General features: G+C 40.4%; 4 protein-coding genes across 4 annotated transcripts; all 4 read right to left on the reverse strand.

The window, feature by feature from the left end:
* Window positions 1–60: 60 nt before the first annotated feature.
* LOC131471413 (cytochrome P450 11B, mitochondrial) lies at window positions 61–6,520 on the reverse strand. The gene is made up of 9 exons (XM_058647950.1): window positions 6,108–6,520; window positions 5,431–5,586; window positions 4,533–4,747; window positions 2,937–3,140; window positions 2,655–2,836; window positions 2,396–2,562; window positions 2,010–2,088; window positions 1,694–1,903; window positions 61–562 (listed from the first exon to the last, which is right to left on the reverse strand). Exons 1-9 carry the CDS (start codon window positions 6,437–6,439, stop codon window positions 452–454), a joined length of 1,656 nt encoding a protein of 551 aa, XP_058503933.1. The 5' UTR covers window positions 6,440–6,520; the 3' UTR covers window positions 61–451.
* A 244-nt stretch (window positions 6,521–6,764) lies between these two features.
* On the reverse strand, window positions 6,765–10,541 carry si:ch211-81a5.8 (uncharacterized protein LOC560648 homolog). The gene is made up of 4 exons (XM_058647953.1): window positions 10,050–10,541; window positions 9,540–9,862; window positions 8,815–8,902; window positions 6,765–7,787 (listed from the first exon to the last, which is right to left on the reverse strand). Exons 2-4 carry the CDS (start codon window positions 9,761–9,763, stop codon window positions 7,563–7,565), a joined length of 537 nt encoding a protein of 178 aa, XP_058503936.1. The 5' UTR covers window positions 9,764–9,862; window positions 10,050–10,541; the 3' UTR covers window positions 6,765–7,562.
* A 1,664-nt stretch (window positions 10,542–12,205) lies between these two features.
* Window positions 12,206–18,793, reverse strand: LOC131471884 (dual specificity protein kinase CLK2-like). The gene is made up of 12 exons (XM_058648677.1): window positions 18,572–18,793; window positions 18,210–18,388; window positions 17,416–17,506; window positions 17,260–17,326; window positions 16,784–16,897; window positions 16,544–16,710; window positions 15,261–15,355; window positions 14,397–14,526; window positions 14,217–14,299; window positions 14,062–14,141; window positions 13,900–13,984; window positions 12,206–13,738 (listed from the first exon to the last, which is right to left on the reverse strand). Exons 2-12 carry the CDS (start codon window positions 18,276–18,278, stop codon window positions 13,556–13,558), a joined length of 1,164 nt encoding a protein of 387 aa, XP_058504660.1. The 5' UTR covers window positions 18,279–18,388; window positions 18,572–18,793; the 3' UTR covers window positions 12,206–13,555.
* A 144-nt stretch (window positions 18,794–18,937) lies between these two features.
* On the reverse strand, window positions 18,938–27,722 carry LOC131471883 (meiotic recombination protein REC8 homolog). Its single transcript, XM_058648675.1, has 17 exons — window positions 27,529–27,722; window positions 26,481–26,549; window positions 26,251–26,393; window positions 26,097–26,172; window positions 25,898–26,018; window positions 25,685–25,766; window positions 23,761–23,828; window positions 23,584–23,662; window positions 23,368–23,479; window positions 23,096–23,273; window positions 22,577–22,772; window positions 21,957–22,138; window positions 21,818–21,851; window positions 21,446–21,521; window positions 20,895–20,960; window positions 20,688–20,791; window positions 18,938–19,407 (listed from the first exon to the last, which is right to left on the reverse strand). The coding sequence occupies exons 1-17, from the start codon at window positions 27,582–27,584 to the stop codon at window positions 19,331–19,333; spliced, it is 1,719 nt and encodes a 572-aa protein (XP_058504658.1). The 5' UTR covers window positions 27,585–27,722; the 3' UTR covers window positions 18,938–19,330.
* Between the last annotated feature and the right edge of the window lie 245 nt (window positions 27,723–27,967).

Consider the following 27,967-nt stretch of genomic DNA (forward strand, 5'->3'; position numbering starts at 1 on the left):
GGTGGGTGGCGGTGTTAATGCTGCTTTTGCAAGCTTGCTCTGAAAGAAGGCAACAGCAGAAAGAGGTGGTGAAAACTTTTATTAGTCAGCATGAGAGATTATTGGACTGAATATAGAGAATATAGTGTGTGTGTGTGTTTGTTCGTGTCCAGGTATTACTAATGTTGTGGGGACCTAAACCTGTTTACACAGTCACAATTATGGGGACTTGTCTTCCTTGTGGGGACAAAAAGTAACTCCCCACAATGTAAATGACAATATTTTAAGGTGAAGATATGTTTTAAGGTTAGGTTGAGGTTAGGGTTAGGGTTAGGGTTAGGGTTAGGGTCAGGGTTAGGATTAGGCCAGTAGTAATTGTGGTTAAGGTTAGAGTATGTCTCCAGGAAATGAATGTAAGTCAATGCAATGTCCCCTCAAGTCATGAATGTTGAACAGTGTGTGTGTGTGTGTGTCAGAGCTTGGTGAAGGTGATCCTCGGTGGTTTCTCAGGCATGAGGATGAGGGTGTATGTGGTCTTGATATCCTCTGAGGACGACACGCTGATATGGAAGTTCAGCAGGATCTAGACAATCAGGACAAAAATAAGAGATAAAAAATATAAAAAATGTATAATCACACACATCTCTAACAATACAAACATGAGGTTATGACCTTATTTAAAGTGGCAGTTGCGCATAAAAGTAACCTGGCCTCCCACCTTAAATTATATCAGGCTAATCCAGAAGATGTGACAAAGTAAATCCATGTTATCCTACACACACTCACACACGTACAGTATATATGTACAGTATATATATATATATATATATATATATGTATTATTATTATTATTATTATAATAATATTTTTCTCTCCCAGTTTTTCTTTCTTTCTTTCTTTCTTTCTTTCTTTCTTTCTTTCTGGAGTATATATTAAAGAGGACCATGTGTGGCTTAAATGTAAATACATTGTCTTTAGACTAGTAACGCAATTAAGCTGTTTTGCGATTTACATTTTATGCAACTGAAAACTTCTTTGTCAATAGTTATCTTGTGACATTAATTCCCAGATTATAATTTTCTCATCCCGTTCAGAATCTCAGTACAGTCTAACATGTTCCAGTGTAATTTTGTAGTGAGGCATAATTCATTAAGGTTGTAGAAGCTGCTTTTAAATGCTTTAGTAATAGTTAATAAAATAATTTACTTATGTGCTGATGCATATTTTGGGTTGTGGATAACTGTTGTACAGGAGAGCACACCTTGTTCGTTTTAGAGCTTTAATTAATCAGGGTGTTCCATCTCCTAAAGGCTGAAATGCATCTGACCCAAGTTTAAGGTATTTGTAAACTGCTTTTTAACATTCATAACTAATTCCTAGAAAATCAAAGTAGCTTTTTGTCCTAATAAAAACTTCTAATTAAGCTTTTTTGTAGCTTTTTTGAAGGGCATCAGGAGTGACTTATTAACAATTAAAGGTCCAGTGTGTAAGAAATAATAGTGAGACTGCAGATTGTAACAAACAAAGGATTCCCCCTCCCTTTCCCAAGCATGAAAGGGAACTATGATGTCCTTGTTATTTGTTTATGTAGAAATATGTATGAAATGTACACTCTTCCTTGTAGCACAGCACCTTCCATCTCTTTTGTCTTTGTGTTACATCACAGTCATTCTCTGCCACCCTCTCCCTCTGTCTTTTGTTTGCTGACACTCACGTGCATGAGGAAAAGCTGCATCTCATTCTCAGCAATCCTCCTCCCGACACACTGTCTCGCCCCGAACCCAAAAGACAGCGAGCGAAACCCTGAGACTTCTTTTTGTCCTTCCTCTCTGCTGCTGCTCCACCGGCCGGGGTCGAAGCACAGTGGATTCTCAAACACATCTGAACTCCTTCCCAGAGGATAAAGACAGACTTGGACCATCGTCTGGGGGCAGATTTCATCACCATTAAAACACTCATTGATGTGTTTGTGGTTTTTAGTTTACGGAAGGATTTGGGGCAGAAAAGAGCGCTAATCTACAATCACTCACCCCAGCAGGTACATGGTAATTCTGAAGAACAATATCTTTGATTGGCATCCGCTGCACAGAAATTCCCACCGGGTATAACCTGGTAGATGAGATGAGATGAGATGGTTATATTTATAGCCTTCCTAGTTTAACAATCAACTGAATTTCTGCTTATTAGAAGTAGAATTTCTTACATTTGCACACACACACACACACTGATCAGTGATAATGAATTTCACTTCTGCATTTAATCCATCCTTATTATAACACCAGCAGTGAACACACAAACTTGTTCTATGTAAGTACTGTACTCACAGCACTTTGTAGCGACGGTTTATAAATTGTGCTTACTCACAAATTGGTAGAACAACAGGTGTTGTGCAGATAGGGCCTTAAGTTGTATGTACCTCAGAATCTCCTTGATTGTGCCTTTCAGTAGTGGCGCCCCCTGCAGTGCTTTGTGAGGGTCACCACCAGCCTGGGCCCATGATGTTCTCACCTGCTGTCTCACCCTCTCCTGCACCTCTGGATTGCGGCCCAGCTCAAACAGAGCAAACTGCAGGGGCACAGCTGTCTGCACAGAGGAGGAGATCAGAGGAGACACACTATCAGTCAGGGAGAGACAAGGAGACACAGGCCCAGGGCGGCAAACACACACACACACACCGTGTCGACCCCTCCTGCCATCAGCTCAGTGATGTTGGCTTTGATGAGGTCCAGAGATAGCTGCCCTTTCTCCATGAGCTGACCCAGAACACCAGTGTACTGGCTGTCTGCCGCCCCAGCCTCAGACTTCCTGCCCTGCTGGGACGACAGGCGCTGGTACCCTCTCTGGATCCTGGTCTCTGCTGCAAGATGCAGGACAGAGTCAGATGAGATGAGAGTAATGAAGCAGGAAAACAATGATTAAAGAGGGTTTGAATGTCCAATCACTGCAGCTCTTTGTACCATGACTGAAGATGTGGTCCCATGCAGTGGCGTGCTGGGTCCACAGGGAAGCACCGAGGCGGAGCAGGAGGCGATGGGGCAGGTAAAGGAGAGGAGGCGTGGTGGCCAGCATTTGTTCCACGGCCCAGATGAACTTCTGAGACTCCAGAGAGGGAGAGGAGGAGAAGAGGCCAATGCGCTCTCCATAGAGAACATGGCAACTGGCTGCATGGGAGGAGGAGAGTGGAGAAGCACAGGCTGGTGAGGGTGACACATATCTAACAAACATTCACAGCAAAGACCAAAGTTTGATGCTAAAACACAGTTTTTCTAACACAAAAACTATCTTATTTATATCATAATAACCAAACAATAGCATCATAAGAACAATGAGAATGAATTTTAACTTAATAATATGATAATTAAGTTGATTCACAAATATTTTCATGTGAAGGTATTACACTGATGGTAGCCCATAGTAATTGTCTTTATCAAAGTAATGTCTGGATATGCCTCTGGAAATAAAATGGTATTACTGTTATATCTCCTTAATTATAATATAATTATAATATTACATTACATTACATAATTTTTCCTCCATCTACCGTGATGATCTCGTCCATTTTATTTCATCTTAACTTTTGTGCATTTGATTGATATATAAAGGGGAGTTAGAAAGTCGCTTAAAAATAAAATGTATTATTATTTTTTATTATTCTACCGTAAACTGTAACCAAATATTCAACATCTTTCAAATGCAACTGCATACACAGAGACAGTTTTGTTTTCTACAGCGTCTCAGAGGAGCCGCCTGACCTCCACCAGACACTCAGCACCTATTAGACGTGCCTGTGTCGTATTAACTACACATCACTGACTGTAATAGTTCCTCATTGGTCTATTCCTATCCGGGCTTAGCACCTGGCTCTGTGTGTGCTCCACTCCGCTAAGACCTGCATTACTCAAAGTCATCAACTCTCCTCCACTTCACTCAGATGTGCACAGTGTGAGTCACACGAGCATTCACACTTGTGAATGTGGCACGTTACAGATAGGCACATGAAAGGGGCAGACCTGGCTGAGGAATGCAGAGGCTTGGATTGGTTTCTATTTTTGAAATGCATGTTCTCTTTGACCTCCAACATCAGGCCTCAGGTTAGACTGTGAGAATAATGTCTGAATGAAGCCAGAAAGAGCAGAGGCAGTGAGATTTTGTTTTCCTAACTTATGTGACGTGTGAAGGTGTCACAGCCTGCGTCACCATTTTGTGACTAAACCCTTGCTCATAGTAACACTGAATAAATGTTTGTCAAAAATGGGAGGTGGCCTTTATCCATCCCCTCCCCTCCCTGAGGACACAAAGGTCAGCTAAGGTTGAAAAACAGATATTACATTTGGACCAAACCATCCCTTTGACAGCTCTCTACTCCCAACTCAATACTCCTCATTAAATACTAATAACTATAGTCAAATCTTTGGCTTTAGAAAAGGAAAAAGAACTTTTGGCCTTGGTTTAAATAGAACAGGAATCCCTGCACACTCCAGCTGCACAATCACACATGAAAAATACATGAGGAAACCACAGGTCACAAATCACTGGGGATGATGACCTCCAACCTTCCAGCGCGAAGCGGAAGAGATCAGGACTTGGATCAATGGTCAGACTGCGTTTTCCCTCCTTTCCTCTTCCCTCCCTCTGGACCTTCGCCTGCAGCATTTGAGAGAAATCCTTCGCCACTTCATCAAGGAGGGGGAGAAAACGCTTCACGGCGGCACTCATCATCACCTCCTTGTTGAGCAGTAGACGATCCGATCGCCACTCCTCACCGTTCCTGTGGAGAGTAGAAATTGGAGCGATGTATTATAATCGACCCATTTCACTCCTGCTCAACCACGGTAAAATAAAAAATTCTGTGTACATTTGTGTTGTATCTGAGTTTATTTCCCTGAACATTTGTTTGAATCTTAACCTAAACTTTGACCTTTCTCATTTTTTTGTGCTCTTTGCCAATAGCACCACAGACAGATGGGTCTTTAAGCACATGACGTATGATGATGTAAAAAGCCTTGTTGAGGTAAGAAATATATTGCATTAAGTCATAAAATGACAATGGTATGACATGATCATTTTCATTTTCATTCGCAGCCCATAAACTCTCTCTATGTTGTGTTTCGGTGTTTTCCTCTGTTGCACCAAGAACTGACATCCACCCACTAATTTAGCTCATAGCACTTCAACACATGGGTTGCCAGAGTAGAAGAAAAACAAGGTTCTGTAGTGGAAATGCATTAAATTAAAGACAGCTGAAAGTGGAACCTGGACAGGAAATTTAAGACAGATATGCCAGTGTGTGTACACCTCATCAGCCAAGGTTAGCTCACGCTCTCTCTCTCTTTTGGATGTTCCTACTCCCTTTAACCTTCTTGAATTCAGACATTTAGATCAAAAGAGACACGAAACCACAGGGAACCACAATCACAGACACACAGGTGTTTACACAGGCGTGCTACTGACTTGAGGAAGACTCCCTTGCTGAGCTGGCGTATCTCGCGATGTGTAGCCCAGGGCTGCAGCGTCATCCGTTGGGGGTGCAGGCCCTCTGAGCAAAACAGTTCAGCGATGTCGGATGGCATCATGATGTTCACACTCTTTTGTGAGCCAACGTGCTCCCTTCACACACACAAAAGCAATGTTGTAAAGTCACATGCACAGCTGATGAACAACAATAAAATGTTGTAAAAAAGTACCAGTTCCATGAATCTCACTAGTGCTCACTAATATTACAATTAGTCATTTAGTGAAAGGAAGAAAAAAGCCTGGAATTTTAATGTATACTCTGGGTTCTGATTGTGTAAAGCTGACTTATGAACGGACTTAGGAAGCTAGTATCAGTATCTTCTTTCATCTTTATACAAGATATTACATTACAATACAATTCAATAAGTCTGGGCACCCTAGTGGAGATGTAGGCATCTGGACTTGCTTGTGTTTTCTTGAAGACCTTTCACCTCTCATCCAAGAAGTTTCTTCAGTCCTGAAAGAACCAGGACTTGGGTGAGAGGTGAAATGTCTTTAATTAAATTCAAGCGAGTCTAGTTGCCTATATCTGCACTGTTGAAAACATGGATCCTTGTTATGCTCAAATCTCTCTAAACATTAAACCTGTGATACTCCATCCCTGCTCCCTCTACCTGTAGATGGGCCCAAGGGTGTTGAAGGTATTTTCCATGTGTTTGTGGAGTTGCTTGAAGTAATCTTCTCTCCAGAACTTCACCAGGTTGATCCAGCCGTTCCTCCCTGTGTGAGGAATCTCCTCAAAGCTCCGAACCCGTCCATCCACGCCTCTCTTCCTGACTCCGGTACCCTGAACTCCTTTGGCCCCCTGTAACTTTCCATCCACCACAGCTCCTGCTGTACTCACACATAGAGCCTTTTGTGGTGCGACACCAAAAAGCAAACTCCTGGAGCCACAGGTGTGCTGCACTCTGGTGGACCCAGTCACTCGGATGGACATGCTCCTCATAGTCCAAACTAGATGTGTCCATTGGTCTCATGCAGAGTTGTGATGCCCACTCAAACAGTCATTTCCCTCCTCCAACCCCAACCGCGATATCCTTGAATGTGTTCTTCCACTCTGATGAACTGATAGGAAGTTAGGATTTATGGATGTGAGGGTCAAAGTTCAAGAGAAACACAACAGTGGCAGGCTGATTCAAAACACACACACACACACACACACCACATAAGGCCAGAAATCAGCCCAATTAACAACTAAAAAGATTTATCTTCATGTTGTTCTTTGGAAAAGCTACAAGGCTCTTGCCTGCTTGTGGTTTGGCTTCATGCTGTGTAACTAAGTCTTTTACCAGCTTATTTACAAAGTATTTCCATGTAGACAAGGTCATTACAAGACGCTATAAGTGCAAAGTTGTGCATCAAACTCTGAGAGTATTTACAAAGACACAACAGACTGTTTTTAATGATTTTGTCAGTTAATCACAAATACAAAAGCATTACATTCATGTTACTTGTGTGTGTGTGTGAATGTGGTGAAATGTGAACGTGTTTCCCTGAGGTTCCTTCCTTGTGTGTAGATCACTCAGTTGGATCTACAGTATATTATTTAAAGAGCAGCAATTACATGTACTACTACTACTTAAACAACATATATTATAGTATCATTGTTGTATTGTCTTTTAAAAGAGTATAAAGCATAGTTTAACAAAACTATTAGAGCATTATGAGTGTTCATTTAACAGTTTACATTATAATAATATTACCTGTTTATTTAACTTGTATTTTGCTATATTCTGACTCTAAATCGGGTTAATTCTCTTACAGGTGATACACACTTATATATGTGTACAACTACCTGAAAATAGACAGACTTAAAGCAAAGACTCTCTGTACTAATATGCAGAATATATTTCCTAGCCGATTTAATTGTCTAAAGCTGAGTAAAAATGTGACAGACATGTTTTCATAATGACAGCATGACTGGACTGAGTGCATACATATAAAACTGACAGGTAAAAGCACAGTTTTTAGTCTTTGAGCAGCAACAATGACTGAGTATATTCTCCTGTGCGTTTCCTTCAACAACCGACTCAATTAAAATCTTAATCCTCGCCGTGATCACCCATCAGTCACATGACTCTACACGAGTCCCCATTTGCAGGTGTGTAAGTGGAGGTCTTGCTGTTTTTCCTCCCCGCGAGCAGCGCCGTGTCAAAACTGAGGCCTTGAAATGCTCTCAGCAGGTTGAAGCCTCCGTCCTTGGCTTTGGTTTCAGGATGAATGATTTTCGACAGCTCGTGAGGGAGTGACACTTTCCTTCCAACAAACCGCAGGTGGTTCATGTCCTTGGAGCTCTGCATCATGGCAAAAAAAAACAAACAAGAAGATGAAGGTTGAAGGTTTGAGCACTTGATTATTCCCACAATTCACGTTTACTTTGTATTTGACTTGCTGACGTAAAAGACATTTTTTCACCAGAATTTGAGAGCTTTCATGATAGTTGAGATGATCTGGCTTTGCAGAACATGTACAAGATTATGAATGTCTATTAGTTTGACTCCCATCTCTGCTAGTCTACATGCCAATGAGTCTGGCTCTTCCACCTGGACAACAAAGTTTATAAACTGCTCAATCTCCTGCAGTAAAGTCTACGTAGAACACAGGACAGAGGAGCTGCTGATCTACTGCTGCTTCATTTAGTCAGTTTGTGCCACTTACGTAAATCCAAACAATCACAAATTACACACAGTGTGAACTTACTGGTGGAGGCAGCAGTGGATCATCAACTACTGTCGTCTGTGGACATAAGCGGTTAAGAAACTTCCATTTCCTGGCAGAAAAAAAGCTGTCTAACAGCAAGGAAGAGTGTGGAACCTAAGATCTCATCAATAATGTAAGGTGGGTGTTTTGTTAAGTGGCTAAAATCCATTTTTTCCCCTCCGCCCCTGCTGGCAGACATGTTATCAGTGAGAATGTCCGGGCCACAGGCGGGCTCATAGAAACAGTTTGCTCAGTGAAGTCAGCGTTGATAATGTGGTCGATGCCTAATACGACCATATTTCCATAAACCTGAAATAGCTCTTAGAAACCAGAGCTTCCGGAATAAAAAATGTAGTCCAAATCAACATTGGGAAGATGAAAAATTCCACTATGTCACCTCTACCTGGGAGCAGCCGTAAGAAAGGGAACAAAAGAATCTGGTATCTGGCAAGTCAGAGAGTCATTCAAATATGTTGTGAAAGCAAACCTAATGAGGCCTAGAGACGCAGAAAATTGCAGGGAAAACTAAGAAGTAATGACTGTGTACATGTTGTCACTCTGACGCTGTGTTTTCCTGCAGTGAAAACGTAAAGTAAACACAACTTGTTCTACAAAACAGACCTCAGACAGTTGGTATTTTCTCCTGAAATGATCTCTCATAGCTGCTCTCTCCGCATTCTTCTGAGCGTTCATCGCCTCCCGCTGCTTCCTGTGAACACAGCACAAACACACATTAATACACCGCACAGACGGAATTTAATTAACGCTCCTTATACAAATACAGACGTTCACAAAATGTGTGCAGACAGTGCCCACACTGGTTCTGAATTTTGAATGAAGTATTTAAGTCACATAAAAGTTCTAATCATTTACGGTTGATGTTCCATGATATTTCAAAGAAAATGGTTGAACTGTTCACAAATAAACTGTACATTATTTTACATAATCATTATCTGATGGATTACTATAGACACAAGTGAACGCTGTTTAATAAAGTAGTTCAAATAAATATAACCACCACAGTAGAAGAATGCTGATAATAATATGTGTCATACTGGTGTCATAATAAGAATCTTTACATGAAACAGAAAAATACAGTTCTAGTTGTAATGGGAAAACAGGGCTGATATGGGTTTAATATCTATCACCATAGATAATCAGTTTTAGAATCATAATGATACGTTAAGTGTGTCTATTTCAGCCTTAAGTAATTGTTGCCATATAATATATAAGTCAGGTACATTCACAGCAGAGCGTTTACTGCTAATGTGGTTTAATGTAATATTAAGGTAATAAAATGAGTGTTGCTGTCTGTTTTTTCGACTTCATCCACAGCATCCACTCGCCTCTTCTTCTCCAGGTCTGCCTGGTACGAGCGGATGACTATCGGGTCTTTGGGATACGTAGTTCGGAGTTGGGGCTTCTTCCCCAAACTTCTGCCTCCTCTACCTCGTCCCCTCTTATTTCTGGGTTTGGTGCACAACCTCCGCTCCTTCATCCCCGACACACAGCTGGTCAGCCTCCTGATGGGCCTCTGCAGGGACTTTTTCATTCTCAGCACAGACTCCATGATGCACCTGAGCTCTCGGGGAAGGACCCCACCCTTATTTCTTCAACTCGAGTTGAAAAAAGGTGAAAAGGACCAGATTGACCAGAACCAGATTGAGACCTGCCAGAGACAAGGATGACTGTCAGACAAGGCTCAAACACACACGTCACATAGTCAGATTAAGTGTAAAGGACAAAATGTGACTAACATATAACATAGAGGGAATATTTAGGGCCGCCTGTCACAGTATATGCACAATTAAACTAAAAATAAAGAAGTTCTTTTAGAATAGCCACACTGTTCTTACCCAGGCAGCCAACAGCTCACCATACGCAATCCTGATAAAGTACCAGATGGTCTCCTCTGCCTTCACACAATCTCCTAAAGCTTCAGCGCAAACTAGCGAAAACACAAAGGAACAACAAAACCATCTTCACAGGCTGCTGTGTCTGTGCTCCTCGGCCTTCTCAGGAGAAAATAACTGTTTGCTGTGCCGGGTTTCCAGCCTGTGCTTCTTCTGTTTCCCTCTTTTCCTCCTCGAGACTCGCTCCACTCTTCACTTCCCCCAACTCTCCCATACAGATTAGCACTTGAAGGATTTAATGAGGACAATCTCGTTAGTCGTGGCAGAGAATGCACCTGATGACTCACGTGTTTGTGAGGAAGATGTAGTTGAGTGACATGTCTTCACAGGCCTGACATCACTGTTCTTCCTATGTTCAGTTGGGTGTGTTTTCTCTTCAAAGATTTCCTTTAATTAAGTGCAGTGATGTGAGTTATAACCTCCAACATCTTTGCAGCTCCTTTCAGACAATAATCAGCGTTTGGTTGACTGGGTATCTAGAGATGAAGAGATGAACTCAAATGTGAAAAGAGGAAATTAAACAACACCCGCTGGATGAATGAATGAATGAATGAATGGATGGATGGATGGATGGAGGGAGTCCAGCGTGAGACAGCAGGCTCACAGGCTCACAGATAAGAACAAGTAATGACTACTGAACTGAAAAGGTGCTAAAACTGTCCATAAGTGACAGAGTGAGGTCACACCTCTCCATCTACCCAACCACACAAACATGTCACCATCAAGGCTGTGGATAAAGAAAGACAGCATGTTTTTGTGCGTGTGGCTTCTGCACCAGTCAAACATGTGCCGTTTCTTCTGATTATTGTGGTCTGTTGAAAGAAGACCCAGCTGAGTCTGAGCCATAAATCACAAGGATCCACAACAAACACTGAGAGAAGTGTTTATCTGGTATGTATGTAACAAATCTATAGGTCTGAAATGGCCTCTAACAAGCAATGGTTCAAACTAAGGCTGCAACAACATTCCAACTATAATCTAGGACTAAATTAAGCTCCTTTTTTTGGATAATTGATTCATCTGTTTGAGTGTTTATTTAAATAAATGATCTGTTATTTCAGCTTCTTAAATGTATATATGTATAGATGTATAGATGTATAGATAGATGTATAGATAGATAGATGTATAGATAGATAGATGTATATATAGATAGATAGATGTATAGATAGATGTATAGATAGATAGATAGATAGATAGATAGATAGATAGATAGATAGATGTATAGATAGATAGATAGATAGATAGATAGATAGATAGATAGATAGATAGATAGATAGATAGATAGATAGATAGATAGATAGTTGTTATCTGACAGTTGGGGCTGCTTTAATGCTTTAACAGGATCAGCAGGAAAGACCACGCCTCCACCTGCACGAGTATTCCGTGACAGATCTGAGGTCAGTTTTCTCTGAGAGGAGTTAAGCTGAGTTGGTCCAGTGTCAGCAGAACATCTCCACAGCAACTACAGGAGGAAACAAAGGAAAAAGCATATGATGTATGTTTGTAGTCTTCAATGTCACTGTCTTCTCAGTGTGTCTCTCTCACACTCTCTCTCTCACACACACACACACACACACACACACACACACACACACATACACGACCTCAGAGGACATTGCATTGACTTACATTGATCTCCTGGACACTTAACTCTAACCTTAAGCATAATTACTACTGGTCCTTATCCTAACCCTGACCTCAGCCTAACTTTAAAACATGTCTTCACTTTAAATGTAGTAATTTAAGTTGTGGGGACTTGATTTCTGTCCCCATAAGGAAGACAAATCCCTATAATGTGAGTGTGTTCACAGATTTAGGTCCGCACAACATCAGGAATACCAAGTACACACACACACACACTGTTTGTGTTGACATTATTTTATTTGCGTATGAGGCTGGAGCAGGTGTCACGTCAGTCTGTTTGTGTGATCACTGCTCAGTCTTGTCCTCCTCACTTTAAGTCTGTGTGTAAATTGGACCAAATATTTGTTATATCAATCGTTTACATCCAGGGTCCTTGGACTGTTTTACTATTTGTCTTTTTCTCAAGCAGAACCATTTTAAACTTATTCAGGATGATAAAAGCAATGTTATCTGTACCACGTATAGATGCTTTATATCAATTCCATTACAAATACAAATTTCTTACAAAGTATGTAAAGAAAGGTGAGATAATAAAAAAAACACAAAATCTTTCCTTCAACAAGTCTCAAATTTCTCTTACTGAATTTGAGCATCATTCTTGCTCATTAACAGCCCTAAATTAGTCTTAGAATTGCCAAGAAAGATTATATGCACGCACACACACACACATACACACACACACAGGCACTGACAAAAACACACACATTCGCACTTGAGGCGAAGGTCTCATTCAGTCAGGCTCACATATGCCAACACTGAGTTCCCCTCAGCTCTGCCAAGGCTGAAGAGGAAAGTTGGCTCAGCCTCGAGTCCCTGCTCTCTGCTGAGCTGCACTCAATCACGCTGTCAGAGGACGCCTGCGAGTCAATGGCAGCGACATGAACATGCGACACGTGAGACGTGCACGGCTGTGACCGTGCCAAGCACACATGTGCCGAGAGGCCACAAACATGGAAATCAGAAGAAGTCAATTTAATGAATCACTGAAGTCCTTCCACAAAACAGTCTATGATAAAAAATAAAGGAATAATATTAAATTGACTCACGGAATGCAAATGCAAACCTTTTTTAAGCTCTTACTATAAATTTCACATTTATATCATTTCAAATTTAGAGATACAAAGGAAATGTAAACTTCATAGTCTTTTTAAGCAAACGTGAAGTTTTAAATCTGTAATGCTTCACATGTTCATAAATGTCTGTCAGATTCCAATCATTGTCAAACACAGAATTATTTTTGTCCCCGCCCGTCTTGGCTCTGCTGCTGTATACACACAAACGCTCCCTCAGTCAGGTCTGATAGTATCAGACGAAGGACACAGCATACAACAACTGTTACACTGTTTCTGTTCACAAAGACCAACAAAGGCAGAGTAATAACATCAAAACAACAGTTCCAGTCACGTTAGTTTGCACCACTTTGTGTTTGACACAACACTGTTGGCAGTCTGTTGAAATGTGTTTCACCCTGTTCTGATAAAGTCAAGTATATATTTCTTCAGAGGTTAAATGTTATGATGCAGCACAGAACATTTTCCACATAGATAACTGTCCAGCAGCACAACAATAATAATTATAATGTAACACTAGCTATCACATGTTTAGTGACACAGGAAAATACCTTTTAAAGAGTAAGAACATTCGAACGTGGTCAGGGAAATGTTCTGTACCTCACTTAAGACACAACTGTCTCATCTTTCATGCGCTCTCACTTTTTTTATCACAGTAATGCACATGACCATATATGGACCACATGAGACTGCCCTGCTTTAATCCTCTTAGATTTGATCAGACCACTTCTTTAGTCATCCACTCATATCGCAGCTGTTTCTCCAGCTGTGGCTCCTTCCTGGGTCAGTGACCGACAGGAAGAAGGGATGACACAGAGCGGAAGTAGGAGAAATGCGGTTTGAGGGCTCGTATTCCAGCATCCTCTCCAGGAGATTGAAAAACTGGTGGTGTTCCATCCCATGTGACAGCAAGTACTTCTGAAAAACAAAAGAGAGGTATGTCATTTTCAGGGGTAAAGACACTAAGCTGAACTGTGACAGATTCAACCAGACACAAATTTGAAATCTTAGTGCAATAAAATGACGAAAATGCACAGTTTATGTCAACTCCTTAAAAAACATTGTGAAATAAAGCTCACCCTCAGTGGTTTGTACTTGGCTTTCACGTAGCGTCCAGCCTTGGAACACTCATTCCAGTCTAGGCGCCCTCGATAGAAGAACTTCCTTGAGATGGAAGTAAAGAGTTGTCAAACAAAGGAAAAGTGTTGGAGTGCAATTCACAGAGCTCGGCTTTGAGTTACCCGCTCTTCTGGATCATTCTCTGAGGAATTGGTCCCTGTATTCTCTCCATCATAGCAAGATGCTCCCTGTTGTCGTGCGTCTGTAGGTGCAAACAGAAGTCAGCAAGACTACGTCCATGCTACTTTCCATGTGACAGCACAGGCACACATGTGACCTGGAAAAGTGTGAAGCCTTCATAGTATTCAAACAGGATGCAGCCGATGCTCCAGACATCACATGGGTGACCCCAACCCAGCTCTGTGGGGGTGGGGGGAGACGGATTAAACCTTTACAAACCAATTTGACAGGACTGACATTCTCTTATTAGTCTCCAGTCTGCATCAACCTGTCTTACCCATAATGACCTCTGGGGCTCGATAGTGACGTGTGGAGATGAGAACAGAGTGGTGTTCATGGTCAAAGGTGGCGCTGCCAAAGTCAATGAGACGCACTGTGGTGTTGTTTATTCTCCTCTCACTGCACTTCTGAAGGAAGACAGAAGAAACACAAGCGTCTCCACAGAGAAAGAATCACCAGAGTTTGTTATTTTAGTACTTTCACACATCTTTTCTATCACTTATAACAGCTGTGCAGCATAACAGAGAACTACCAAGGCTGGAAACACATCATTATATGGAGTAGTAGTAGTATTATTTACATATATAGCTTTAATGACTGTCAATCAGACATGTAAATTAGTTACTCACAGAGTAAAAACCTCTTTTAAGGCTGTTCAGTTTCCCACAGTGTATCAATTACAGTCCTCTATCTTACAATATTAACTGTTTTTCTTTTTAAAATGTTGAATCCTTATCCAATGTCTTTCTTGGGTCATAACTAATAACGACTGTCATTTCCATCCAAATGTGTCTTTTATGTTTTGAGTTTTGCTGCCCACAGGCAGAAACATTAAGCTCCTTGGCAGAGGAAATACAATCTGAAAAGTGATTTTTAAAAACAGATTTCCACTCATCGAAGACTCCAAACACTGTGACACCGGTGTCAACAAACACAATCCATAATCTGCATGGATAAATAAGCCTGTCTGTACCCACCATGTGGGTGGATTGCAGGTTGTGCTGAAACAAATCTGCATGAAAATGGGCAAATAAAAGGTAATCTGCATCTTCTCCCTGCATTTATCCCTGGTGACTTGACATTCTGATTTCATTCTTCACCCCTGAAGGTCCCAGCCTTCATGTCTCCAGCTGTTTCTAACCTTCTCAGCATTGTATACAAGGGAATACTCTGAGTCGACAAAGAGGATGTTCTCAGGCTTCAGGTCAGTGTGAGTGAGCTTGTTGTCATGGAGAACTGCAGAGAGAGAGAGAGAGAGAGAGAGAGAGAGAGCAGGTTTAGATTCATCAGGGGTTGGTCAACGCCCTCCTCTGGTCACATCTTAAGTTCGTTCAAATGTCTGACATCCATGTGCATTTTGTGTGAGACCTAACTTTGTGGAAAAAATAATAATATTATTCTTCCATATTATTCTGTCCAATGAATATGAGAATTAAATCCTTCATCCACTTGTTCTTCTGGACTCTACTGTATATATAGTTTTACAACATGAAATCGTGTACATGTACACGTATGTCTGATGGGTGGGTGGAGGGAGAGACACAGATAAATAGGTAAGTAGGGAGGTAGCTACATAGGTAAGTATATAGCTAGGTAAGGAGGATAGTAGGAAGAGAAAGATGTAGGTAGAGGGCCAGTAGGTAAATAGGTAAGTAGGTAGGTTGGTAGGTAGGTAAGTAGGTAGGTAGGTATTTAGGGTAACTTAATGTTTTTAGAATTGCTGCAAAGACTATTTTGATGATCAATTAACTAAATAATAAGGGGGCCACAGGTTTAGTGTAGTGGTTAGCGTTCTTGCCTTTGTGGCAAGAGGACCCGGTTTTGCGACCCAGTCAGAAAAAGGGTCTTTCTGCATGGAGTTTGCATGTTCTATCTATGTGTGTGTATGTGGGGGTTTTCTCCGGGTTCTCTGGTTTCGGGATTAGGTAAATTGGACATTCTAAATTGACTGTAGGTGTGAGAGTGAGAGTGGATGGTTGTTTGTCTCTATGTGTCCTTGTGATGGACTGGCAACCTGTCCAGGATGAACCCCACCTATCGCCTTATGTCAGCAGAGATTGGCACAGTGACCCCATGACCCTCGTGTGGAGGATAAAGTGATAGAAGATGGATGGAATTAATAAGCATAAGCAAATGTGACAAAAAATATAATGGTTATAGCTTGTTGAATGGCTGCTTCTTTTCTTGGGTCCTTTGGGCCAAAATAAATATTCTGTGGTTGTTTGAAATGATCCAGACTGATCCTTAACTGTGTTTGTCTTTCACTGAATTCTTATCATCTTCAGGTAACAATAACATCTTTCTAACCGCAGCAAGAAAACTGTGAATAATCTGCTTACTGTCATCACAGGCAACGGCGTGTAATGAGAGAAAAAGCACAGTGGTAGAGTAGAGCACAGTCAGTGTGATGCAGGTTGGACTCACAGCTGACAGCGTGGCAGATCTGGTGAGCCATGTGTCGGATCTGGTTAATGGGATAAGGCGTGAAGCTGTTTGCCTTCAAGAAGTCAAAGGTGCTGAGAGACAGCAGCTCAAAGGAGATGCACACGTGGCCATAATAGTTAAACCAGTCCAGCATCTGCACGCAGTGTCTGACGGGAAGAAAGATGAAACAAAAATGGAAACGTCTTCTTAACATAATGATCAAAATACCAAACTACTCACTGCTTGTTGTGCGGATCTTTCTCTGTGATCGTCTCCAGCACATTGATTTCCAGTTTGGCTGCTTCCCTGTATTTCTCTTGGTTCTTAATGATCTTCAGAGCAACATGACCTTTCCTACATTTTCAAACAAAATCCTCTTCTGTGATTCCTTCATATTTACACACATTTGTTGTGTACATGTATATTTTTCTGAGGTCTAATGGTGTTTTAATTGTACATTTATTCTGGAGCTCTCTTGTTGTATGCATTTCAGGAAGGACACATCATTAAGGGGACCAGTCAAAGCCATGTATGTGTGTGTACAGTACATTGATGTTGCATATTCTGGTATATTTTTTTGTAACTATTTATTAAAATGAGGACCTATTTGTTCCACATGATGAACCTTAAAGGATTTTTGTCTTTCTGTTTGTTGTTCTATATATAAAGCAGTAATTATTACACATGTTAAACATTGGCTTGACTTTACAAATTACCTGTTGAAGTCCACACACTCTACCACTTTCCCAAAGGTCCCCTCACCCAAAGTGTCCACTATCTCATCTGTGAGGCATATTGAGGGGAAAACAGTACATTAAATCTTGAGATATATATGATTTAAGCTGCCATTTCTTAACTCAGCTACTACCTACATCGGTCTTCAACGATGTCCCCAATTTTATAGATCAGGTGACCATTTTCAGTGTCCCTCTTGTTGGTGTCCACATCCTCCTCGCTGCTCCGCTGAAAAATGTCCAACAAAAACAAATCAGGGCAGAGAGCAACCTATTCCTGTCACCTTTATTACTATTACTTAAAACAGATATAGATAGAGGTCAAAATATTCTGACCTCTAGGCTTAAAAGGGTATAAGTCACCAGCTGGCCTTGCACCTGACTTAGACTGACGATGATTCAAACTTGCAGATCTCTGCACACACAGTGAAACAAAGGTGCATCACAGGAGACATTCATTCATGGATGACCCAAGAGCTGCAGGCTGTGTCGATGCTGCCATCGTTTAAAAAGAGACCAGTGTGTGTGAGTTTGTGCATTAAGGCTGCTCATGATGACATGAGTTTGTTTTAAAGGAGGCTAATAAGGAATGTCTGTCAAATGTCTTCTGGCTTCTTCAGGAGCCGAGTCTGTTTCCATTCTGAGACTGTTATTAATATCAGAAGCCCAGCATTTGCTGAGGAGACACTTACTGTAGGACAAGAAATAGACTGTGCAAAAGCACGGAAGCATATAACACACACTGTGTGCATGTGACTTGTAGTTAGAAGACTGTGGAACTGAAAGAAAACACATTTCATTATGTAGAGTCAATGCAAAGTGTCAAAGTTTAGGTTTAAAGTCACCCATGATGCAGAGGTGGTGGAATGATTTGTGCAGAGAAATACAGTCCGTGCACACTTGACGCATGCCCAGAAAATGGAGATACTCACAGAGAGGCAAAGGCAAATACAGTCCAGAAAACCCTTATACAGAGAATACAGTTCTGTCTTTCCCATCATGCTCAAGTGCAGAGCTGCTCAGAGACAGGTCAAGCTCGAGTGGAGGAGGATGGAGGTGAAGGAGAGGCAAGGGAAGCAGCAGGAGCACAAAAACTAGAGATTGTGAAGAACTGTGGTGAGAACAGACAAGGGGACGACAAAATATTAGAGGAATGGAACAGAATGAACAAGGACACAGTTTCTGACAAAGTAATAAACAGCCTGCAGTGTTGTCAACAAAAACCAGGAGTGAAGGAGAGACACGACGACACAGTGGAGCCACAGAACTGACAGAAAGAAAAAAAAAGAATTACCTTTGAGAGGAAGAAAGAAAAACAAAAGTCAAACACTGGAAAAAGAGAGCAAGGTCACCCAAGTACAAGACAAAAACAAAAAGTGACAGAGAGAAATGGAACAAAAAGACCGGGGGACGACGAATGGAGAGTGAGAGCTGAGACAGATGCTAATAATAAACTTAAGTCACAGCCCCCGAGAAAGTCTACAGAGGAGAATCAAGATGTAGTCGGGGGGGAAAGAAGGAGGATCCAGTTTCACTCCACTTACTTGCTCTCCCTCTTGCGCCTCCTTAACCCCTGCAACATGTTTTGCCACACCTGCCCTGCTCTGCGTGCTGCACATGCCTTTCAACAAACACAGAGAGCACTGAAGAGAGAAAGAACTCTTAGAAAACTTTTATTTTTCCGTACATGTTCAGAGGAACACAATTACCCGAACAAAGACGTGTGTTTTTCTTCCGTGCAGAACAACATGAGTACATTAATAAGTATAAAATGAGTATAAAAACAATACAACAATAAAAACAGTTGAAACATTCATATGCAGATTATTAGTCAAATTTGCAACAGGTACAGTGATGTAAATTCATGCCAACTTTTATAAAAAACAGTTGTATACAACAGTGTTTGATTTCAAACATGTTAACAAGATGCAGAAGACCATTTGTGGAGGTGTTATATTCTTTGAATTCAGGATATAGAACATAGAAAACTTCCAGAGCAGGAGGAATGTGGGGAACGCGTGCTCGTCACAAAATCACTTGCACCTCTTCATCATCAGAGTCCAGGTAAAATCCATATGTCGCCATAAGGCTCGTCCTGCTTCACGCGAAGCGTCCTGGCCGACACATTTTCTGCACATAAGACATCAACATTCGTATGATCAATATCTTATAAATAACCGACGTGATGATAAAAGAAAATAGACAAATCTGCATACGTGAAAGAAAAAGATAAATAAAACTATTTCTTCATGTGTTACAAGTGTGCTTTATTTAGAAGAAAAGGAAAATATTTCCATTTCCATTATTTGTATTACTGTATTCTTCCACTGCAAAACATTTCAGAGGGAAATACTGTACTTTTTTCTGCACTACATTTTCTCATTTGTTTGAATAGTTTATATGAATATAATTACTGAAGCAAAAAGCTTCCAATGTATTGTTTAATATTTAGGTTTAAGGACATAAGGTATGGAAGGGTCAGGGCTCGACAAGTTCACACTTCTGTCCTGCTACTTTCTCACACAGAACCATAATGTTGTTATTTTCTTCTGTTTTAGTTTCGTTCTGTTATTTTTATGATGTTTCAAAAGTTCAATATTCCTTTATATTATTCTTGCCCTTTACTTACACCTTTTCTAAAGCTTTTTCTTTAATTTATCTGAATAAAAAAGTCCTTCATCCATTCACTTTAGTTGCTTTTCTTTATAACAACCTTGTAAAGTACAAAAAGCTTTCGTTCTGGTGTGTGATGTCTTACAAAAAGCAATGTTGAGCATGTTTTCCCTTCTCTTTTCACTAAATGCTTCAATCTGACACCAAAAATAAATTAAAAAAAGATTGTGTATCAGAGCCAAGGGGAAACAAGTTGTGATGTCACCCACAGGAATTGGATCTCCCATTTTGAAACCTCAAGATTTGCAATTTGACATTTTGCAACCGGATCACCTGCAACACGGCTCCTATTGGACAATCCTAGCTGTCAATCACACTGGTCCTCTCATATGTGCCACAGTGAATCATCTATTTTCCTCTAAATAGAAACATAATTTATAAAATTGTTATCATATTCTACTGAAGAAGACCTGAAACTAGCAACTGAGGCAACTTCTTGTTCCTACGGTTTCTCCTTATTAATCATCTCCTTACTTCTCAGATGTATCTTGTGACCTCTTAGATGAAACTAAGGACATTTAAACTACCTCCACCTGCCGTATGTAAAAATATCAGCCACACATTAACCACATTTTGCTGGAAAAGTGATTATGTTTAAATTGCAATTCAGATCTGTTTCGTCACTGAAAACACACTGATTTAAAAGTGTCCCCGGGTTCTGACGCTGCAACAGTAACACAGATACAACATCTGCGAGTGATGAGACGATTCAATGTGAGCTGAAACTGATACTTTACCCAGCAGCCCCTGAAAAGCAGTGCTGACAGTTTTGCGGTCAACGTCCGGCGGCAGGAGAGAGTGAAAAAGCACAGGTGGCGATTCACTGTCCGACGGAAACAACCTGGACACACACAACAACACACAACGTTTACAGTTATCTGGAAAAACTGTCAACAAGCACATTTTCTACTGGTTAATAATAATGATGTTTTCTTTGTAGTTACATAGGAAACTCATCCTCCACTTCTGGGATGTCCTGCATCACGGACAAAGACTTGGATACAATGGGCCTGCCAACACACACACACAATTACTATTGTTATTATTAATATTGTTATTAATAATAAAATACTTAATTCAAACATGACAAAATAAAAAATATATATACATATACATATATACTAACAAAATAGCTGGGTGCAGGAGCAGTGGGCAGCACTTATCTGCTCATCACTCAAAAGTTTGGAGATAGGCCTACGACGTGGAACTTTGTGGAGGTTTTCAACTTTTAGTTTTTAACTATATCATGAACTGTTGGTTTCTAACTCTGAATTGAATCCTTGAACTTTAGTGATTTTAATTTGATGAAGAGTTTGTTGGATGAGGAGTTGTTCTTATGAATAGCTCTGTTTTTGCTCGATGAAGATGGGATCTCTGTCGGTTTAGTATGCGTTTCCCACCCCGACACACACGCACACACGCATGCACACAAACGCGCAAGCACAAACATGACTGCCCTCATACACTTGACTTCATACATGTCTTTGTTGCTTACCCTTCTCTGTCTGAAGTAAACACGGGCGAGATTTCTCGAGATAACTCCTTTTGGTCAGAGCCATCCAGCATCAGGCCTGCCCACACACACACACACACACACACAAACACACACTTGAGTACATTGCAATGGCATATATTCATTCCCTGGAGTCTTGCTACAACCTTCAACTACAAGCGACACATGCCAAACCCCAACCTCCAACCTCCAACCTCACCCCTGTGAACGCCCCATCCACTTTTGCTTGTGCTAAATGCAACTGCAGTACAAACACAGTGAGGACAACTATTTCACCCCTTCATTGAAACACAAACAGGCTGCCCTCAGTGAGAAATGTTATTATATTAGCTTATGTCTTATGGTTGTATTTACCTGAAAACTCGGAATCTGTCAAATCTCTCGGGACCTGCATTCACACACAGGCATATTATATTATTATAAGTGTTGTTTTTTAATGTTGTATCAGATATCCTCACCACCAGCACACAATTCAACAAAAACTCTGTCACACCTCTCTGGGGCTGCGTTCTCGTCTCTCCTCTTCTTTTTCAGCCGACTCGACCATTTCGCGCTCTCTTTCCTTTTCAGAGTCCGTGGACTCGGGTCCTCGTTCCCCAACCGTCAGGTCCAAGTCAGCGACAGATGTGACAGTTGCTGCCTGTTTCCATAGAGACAGCACCTCTTCAGGCAAGACTGCGGAGGAAAGAAATTGCTTGGTGGTTCATTGTTGAAAAGGTTACTGCACTTGAGTCAAGTGCTTTAGTCAAAATTGACACATAACCATTGTTATTTAAAATGCCGTACAATTGCTTAACTTATTGTCTAACTTATTTCATCAGTTTTGTTGTTTCCTGTCTGTTTGTCTTTAAATTAATTAAAAATTAATAGGGACTGAGAAGAATATATTTAGAATACGTTCCTTTACATTTTCAATTTGGTGCAACTGGGTTGTGTTTTACTGATTATGGGTCAAAATTAGAGAATGTAGTAGTCCATTATAACTCTAGATAGATATCTACTATAGTCTGTATATATATTGTATGGTTATAATTGCAAATAGTTTAAAATGTCAGAGTGAAAAGCACCAATAAACATCAACAACTTCATCTTTTCCACGCGCGTGTTACTGACAGGTGCACGGGTTGTTCAACAGTTCAGCAGGAGAGCGAGTTCTCTGTGCTGAAGGTGGAATGAGATGCACGGGTCTCGTCTCAGTCAGTGGGTCGTCAATCTGCTGCTGCAGCATCTCCTGAGGGAGCTGTGTCTCTGGGTCAAAGAAGATCAGCTGCCTCTTCCTTCTCCTCTTCACCTCTGGAGGGGACACTTCCTGGGTACGGGACAAGTGTGAGGGGTGAATTTTTCTGTCCAGTAGTGACTTCACAATGTACACTGTGGAGGTCCCCTAGGGGTCCCCCTTCTGCCCTCACAATAACCCTTGCATACCCTCATAATAACATTTATGTAATAATAGCCATGTTTTCAGTGAGAGTGAGTGTCCATGTCCCAAGCTGGTTCTCAGAGATGGCAGTGTGTGTGGCTAAGTCTGTGCTGGCAATGTATCAAAACCAAATCATAAGAACTAACTAACATTTATTATGTCTTCATAAGTCAGTATTCTGTCTCTTGAACAACATCCACAGAAGCATGTACCTCTAACTCTAGGCGGCGTGTTTCCTGTTGCCTCACTGCAGGGGGTGGTGAGGGGAGGACAGGCAGAGAGACGGGGGTGACTTGGTCTGGAAATGGTACTGGCCTCTCAACTGACACACCAGGCACTTCCTGAGGCAACAGCATGGCTTCTTCACTAGGGAGTATGTCGGGCTGTAATCTAATGCACAGGTAGACCGACACAGTCAGTGGATTTGTGTGCGTACGTGTGTGTGTTCACGTTCCATGTTTACGGGTGTGTCCGTTTCATTTACTCAGCTGTGGATCCAGTGATTTCAGTGGCTGTCTTCCTCTCCCGATATACACCTCTTTCTATCTCCCTCTCTCGCTGTCCTGGTTTCACCACTTTTCTCACCACGTCGACATCTGTCAGAAAAGTTTAAACAAATAAAAAAATAATAATCTATCCTTTTGCTTCAAAACCCCTTTTTTCCTCTTGGGAGAAATTAGCTCCTTCTTTCTTAACCCACCTTCTGGAAAATGATCTGTTTGAGCCATGAGCAGGTCAAGCACATCTGAAAGCTGATCGACCAGTTCCACGCCCTCAAACTACCAAGATGAAAGAAAGAGGAATGCAAGTGTGGATCTGTACGATATTTGATATAAAAATGTACATGTCTTCACATGTGCTTCTTTGACAAGCATACCTCTGCAGTGGGGATAGTGACAGGCTCCGTCTCTCTGAGAGTGATGCTGTCTGGTGATGCAGTTATGCCTGAGAAAAATAATAGATCACATTGATAAAAAAAAAAAGACACTTTAAATGATTTCACGCTGCACAATCTGTTGGTGCTGGCAGGAGAGGATACAGCTAATCAAGCTGCAATTAAAGTGCTCTCTGCTGCTGAGTGAAGTGCAGTAGCACAACATATCCTGACATGGAGGCATCAGCCTTGGCCAATTAGGAGGATGCTGTTGACGCAAGCCTGCTCTGCCCTGACCTGCAAAGGCTTCTCCTTTCTCTGTATTTCTGTCAGGATTTGCACACAATCTCAGAAAGTCATCTATTTCTGTGACCTGTTGGTATGTATCTGTATATTACTGCACACAGCCCGACACACTGTGCCTTTATGGACATTAATTATGTCTCCCATAATGACAAAATGAACACAGGATCTTGTATATTGTCTTTTACTAAATGAAGATGCTTCAGTTTGTGTTGTAGCTGTATATCTACAGAAAGTCACCTTTGTTAAAGCTGTTGTGGATAACTTGTGGAAATAATGTAATGTCCGTTACATTCAAACCATTGTGATATGAGTTCTCTCAGTGCTGATCAGTTCCACAGATCTCTCTCTTCAAACACCCTGTGTTTCTCAGTATTAGATTTTCCCATACATTCCCACGCTGCACACAGGAAGTGATTTGTTTTATGTCAAGACAGGAAAGCTAGGAAAGGGAGATGTTGCAAACAGGTTGGAGTATAAAACAGAGGCCCACGTTAAAGTATCATGAAGTAAATTGAACCCCTATCTGCCCCTCCCTCAGTCAGGTCTTATAGTATTTCATAATGTTTTTATCCGGTACATTTTGCACCGTTTCATAGGGGGGATTTATTTAATTTTACTTACTTTTCATTTATTATATAATTAATTCTATTTCTTTGTAATATTTGGTACTTTCTTTCCTGTAACTGTATATCCCTTAATCTGGCATGGGGCCACTGTGTAGCTCCAGGATTAATAAAGTATTCTGATTCTGCTTCTATTGCTCAACAGAGCTTGTTTTCAGGTGAAGGACATGGCATACAAATAATGTTACATTGTTTTTAGTTACAAAGACCAAACTGAGGCAGAGTAATATCATTGTCAACAAAACAAAAATTATGCACTGCAGCTATAACTTGTCATTATTTTATTAAATAATAAAATAATACTGTTACAGAAGACTGTAGACAATGGATGGATGGATTGATGGTCACATCATAAGTATCATCATAGTAGACTATTATCCTGCACATCTGAACAACAAATTACTGCTTGTTATTTCAAACCCCTTAGGACAAAAGGTGCAGATGTTTCATGAACTAAGTTTTTAATGTAGACAAAGTAAAACATTGAAAAAGTTTGTATCTAAAAAAAAAAGGCTCAACTTAAGATAGCAAATGGTCTGTATTAGCTTTATTTTGACATATTACTGCTGTATTTGTGTGTGTGTGTGTGTGTGTGTGTGTGTGTGTGTGTGTGAATAATGAAACAATATCTCACTGATCTATTTCAAATATTGTGAGTGAATATTACCAAGAACTTGATAATAGAAAAAGAACAACACTGGCACTCATGTCTTTCTTACTTTTTTTGTGGTCCTAACAGCTTTATATTAACTTTGAATGACAACAATTATGCGTTACATACGGCTGAGTTTATACAGTTTAAATAAACATAAAGAGAAAGTCAGCAACAATGAAACAAATTCAGCTATTTCGTAATTTAGCTTATTTGTAAAACTTAATAACTTTTATCATTTACAGTAAGTAGCTATAGGAGTTATTTTTGCTTCCACACATTTCTTTTTGTTGACTGCTGCAATAAGCAGTGCCCTAAAGAGATCAGCATTATCATGTCATCCTACCTTTTTCTCCCGCCACAGAATCACTCGGGCTGGTTATTCCAAGATGTTCAGGAAAGGCTGCCCCTGCATACGTCTCATCCATCTGAGAGACACAGTGTAGGAAAGTCATTTATTCTACGTCAGTACAATTATTTAGACTGTTTACAGCTTTATCTCCACTTATATATTTCTGCAACGTTTTAGTTTTCGGTCATTATTTTTAGCATTTGACACCTGCATCAGTGTAGTGGGACTCGGCATAATATCCTGCATGCTCATCATTCCAAATAAAGGGTCCTGAGCGCCTTCTGTCTCCTCCAGTAGAGACAGAGCATCTGGGAGCATCAGAGCTTGTCTGATAGACAGCAAGAGGAATCACAGTTAGTTTGTGTTTTCAAAAGGCAAAATAAAAATGTTAAACACTTGATCTCACCTGGTGGGATCATCCAGGTCAATATTCTGTGATGCCATCCGTTTCAACAGCTGCCCCACAATGGTATGAATCTCCTCTAGAAGAAACACAAAACCAGGGTCAAGCACGAGCACACTTGGCATGTTTTTCCAGCAGTGTAGTGATCAGTTCTTACCCAGGAGAATAGCACACTGGCGGTGGAAAACCATGATGACACCATACTGGAGTTGTGAGGACAGGTAGAGTGAGAAGCGAGGCTGCGGCAGACCAGGTCGAGGTGGTGGAACCCGCTCCAGCACGTACCGCATAAGATCCTCACTGGACAGGACATTTGTTAATTGTAACTGGATTACATATGAATCACCCAGTTATAAACCCGGAAAACTACAATAAAAAAGAACTTACCATGTGTTTTGGACATTCACTTTTAAGAAATCTCTGCGGGGAACTCGGATACCTTTTGTAGCAACCAGCCTGAAAAAGGAACATCGGTTTATATCATATTTTATTAATCAGCCTACAAAAGCTACAGGGGGATAAAATGTATGAGACATTCCTGCTACTGTTACTGCTATCAGCTGTCTGTTACCTTGGAGGGAGGAATCCCTCCTGTACCTACAATTTATACGGAATCTGTCTGTAAGTTGTTTTGGAGACACAATCTTTGAGATGCAGTAGGCCACGAAAGAAACACTGAGCTGTTTCTAAAATGCATAGAAAAAGGGCAATCCAACACAATAAAGATACACCATCAATAAAGATCACCTCATTTTCACAGTATTTACAGTATATGAATGTAGACTATTAACAAAACTGTAAATCGCATTAAATGCGCCTAATACTATCATTTTACATTCTTCCCTCTTTTCAGGGAAAACGTTCTCATTACAAAAGTTATGAGAAATACATCAAAAAAATAAATCTTATTTCCCTCAGTGATTTTCTGTTGATGAACGTGCTCATTTATAATGACACTCGTCACATCAGTGACAGACATTGCAGTTGTGTTTTTAAAATGACCTGGCTGGAAAAACAGCAAATCTTATTAGAACGTTTTTGGCGAAAGAATAAGCTAATGTTTTATGACACTTTTCTTTTTTGAAGCTAAAGTTTCTGTTAAAAGGTGGAAAAGCAGAGTCTTCATTTGCAGCCTATGGTTTAAATGTGGAGCAATCTTTTTTTTTTTTAACATGTGATGAACACATTACAGCTTGTTAGCATTTGTATTTATTACAATGGTATTAGCCAATTATTTATATAAGTTATTATAATAAGTTATTTAACTATTTTAAAGTTGCCCCGGAATTTAAGAGGTTAAAAATCATTCACATGATAGTTTAAGATATTTTTTTACAGAAAAATAAATTTAGAAATATAGTTAGCATGCCAGCTTCCTAACTTGAGGGCTAAAAACTAAACGACTTTAAAAAGATCACATTAAATATCTACTCACCAGATTGTGGAGAAACATCCAGAATGACGGTTTAAAACTGCGGGGTAGTAAAACATTTTCACTAAATGCGGGAGAAAATCGATACCAAAGACTTTAAAATGATCGATGATCGAATAATTCTCCAGCCGAGAAAATTTGATCCAGGGTTTGATTGATGTTACTCTGCACCCGCTGATTGGTCAGTGCCACAGTGACGTCACTACAAAAATAAGTGATTCTGAATTTTACCCTAGTTACCCAGCACAGTGCTACATTTGAGATTAGAAAATAAAGTTATATCACTTAGACAACAAATATATACATCATTAACATGAAAATGTAGTCATTTTTGTCAACCTCAAACTTAAATTACATTAAAACAAATGTTTGACAATTGAAACATAATTGTACATGGATATCAACACTAGAAAAAAACTATATATATATATATGTATATTCA

Source organism: Solea solea, chromosome 13 (assembly GCF_958295425.1).
Source record: "Solea solea chromosome 13, fSolSol10.1, whole genome shotgun sequence".
Classification (NCBI taxonomy): Eukaryota; Metazoa; Chordata; class Actinopteri; order Pleuronectiformes; family Soleidae; genus Solea; species Solea solea.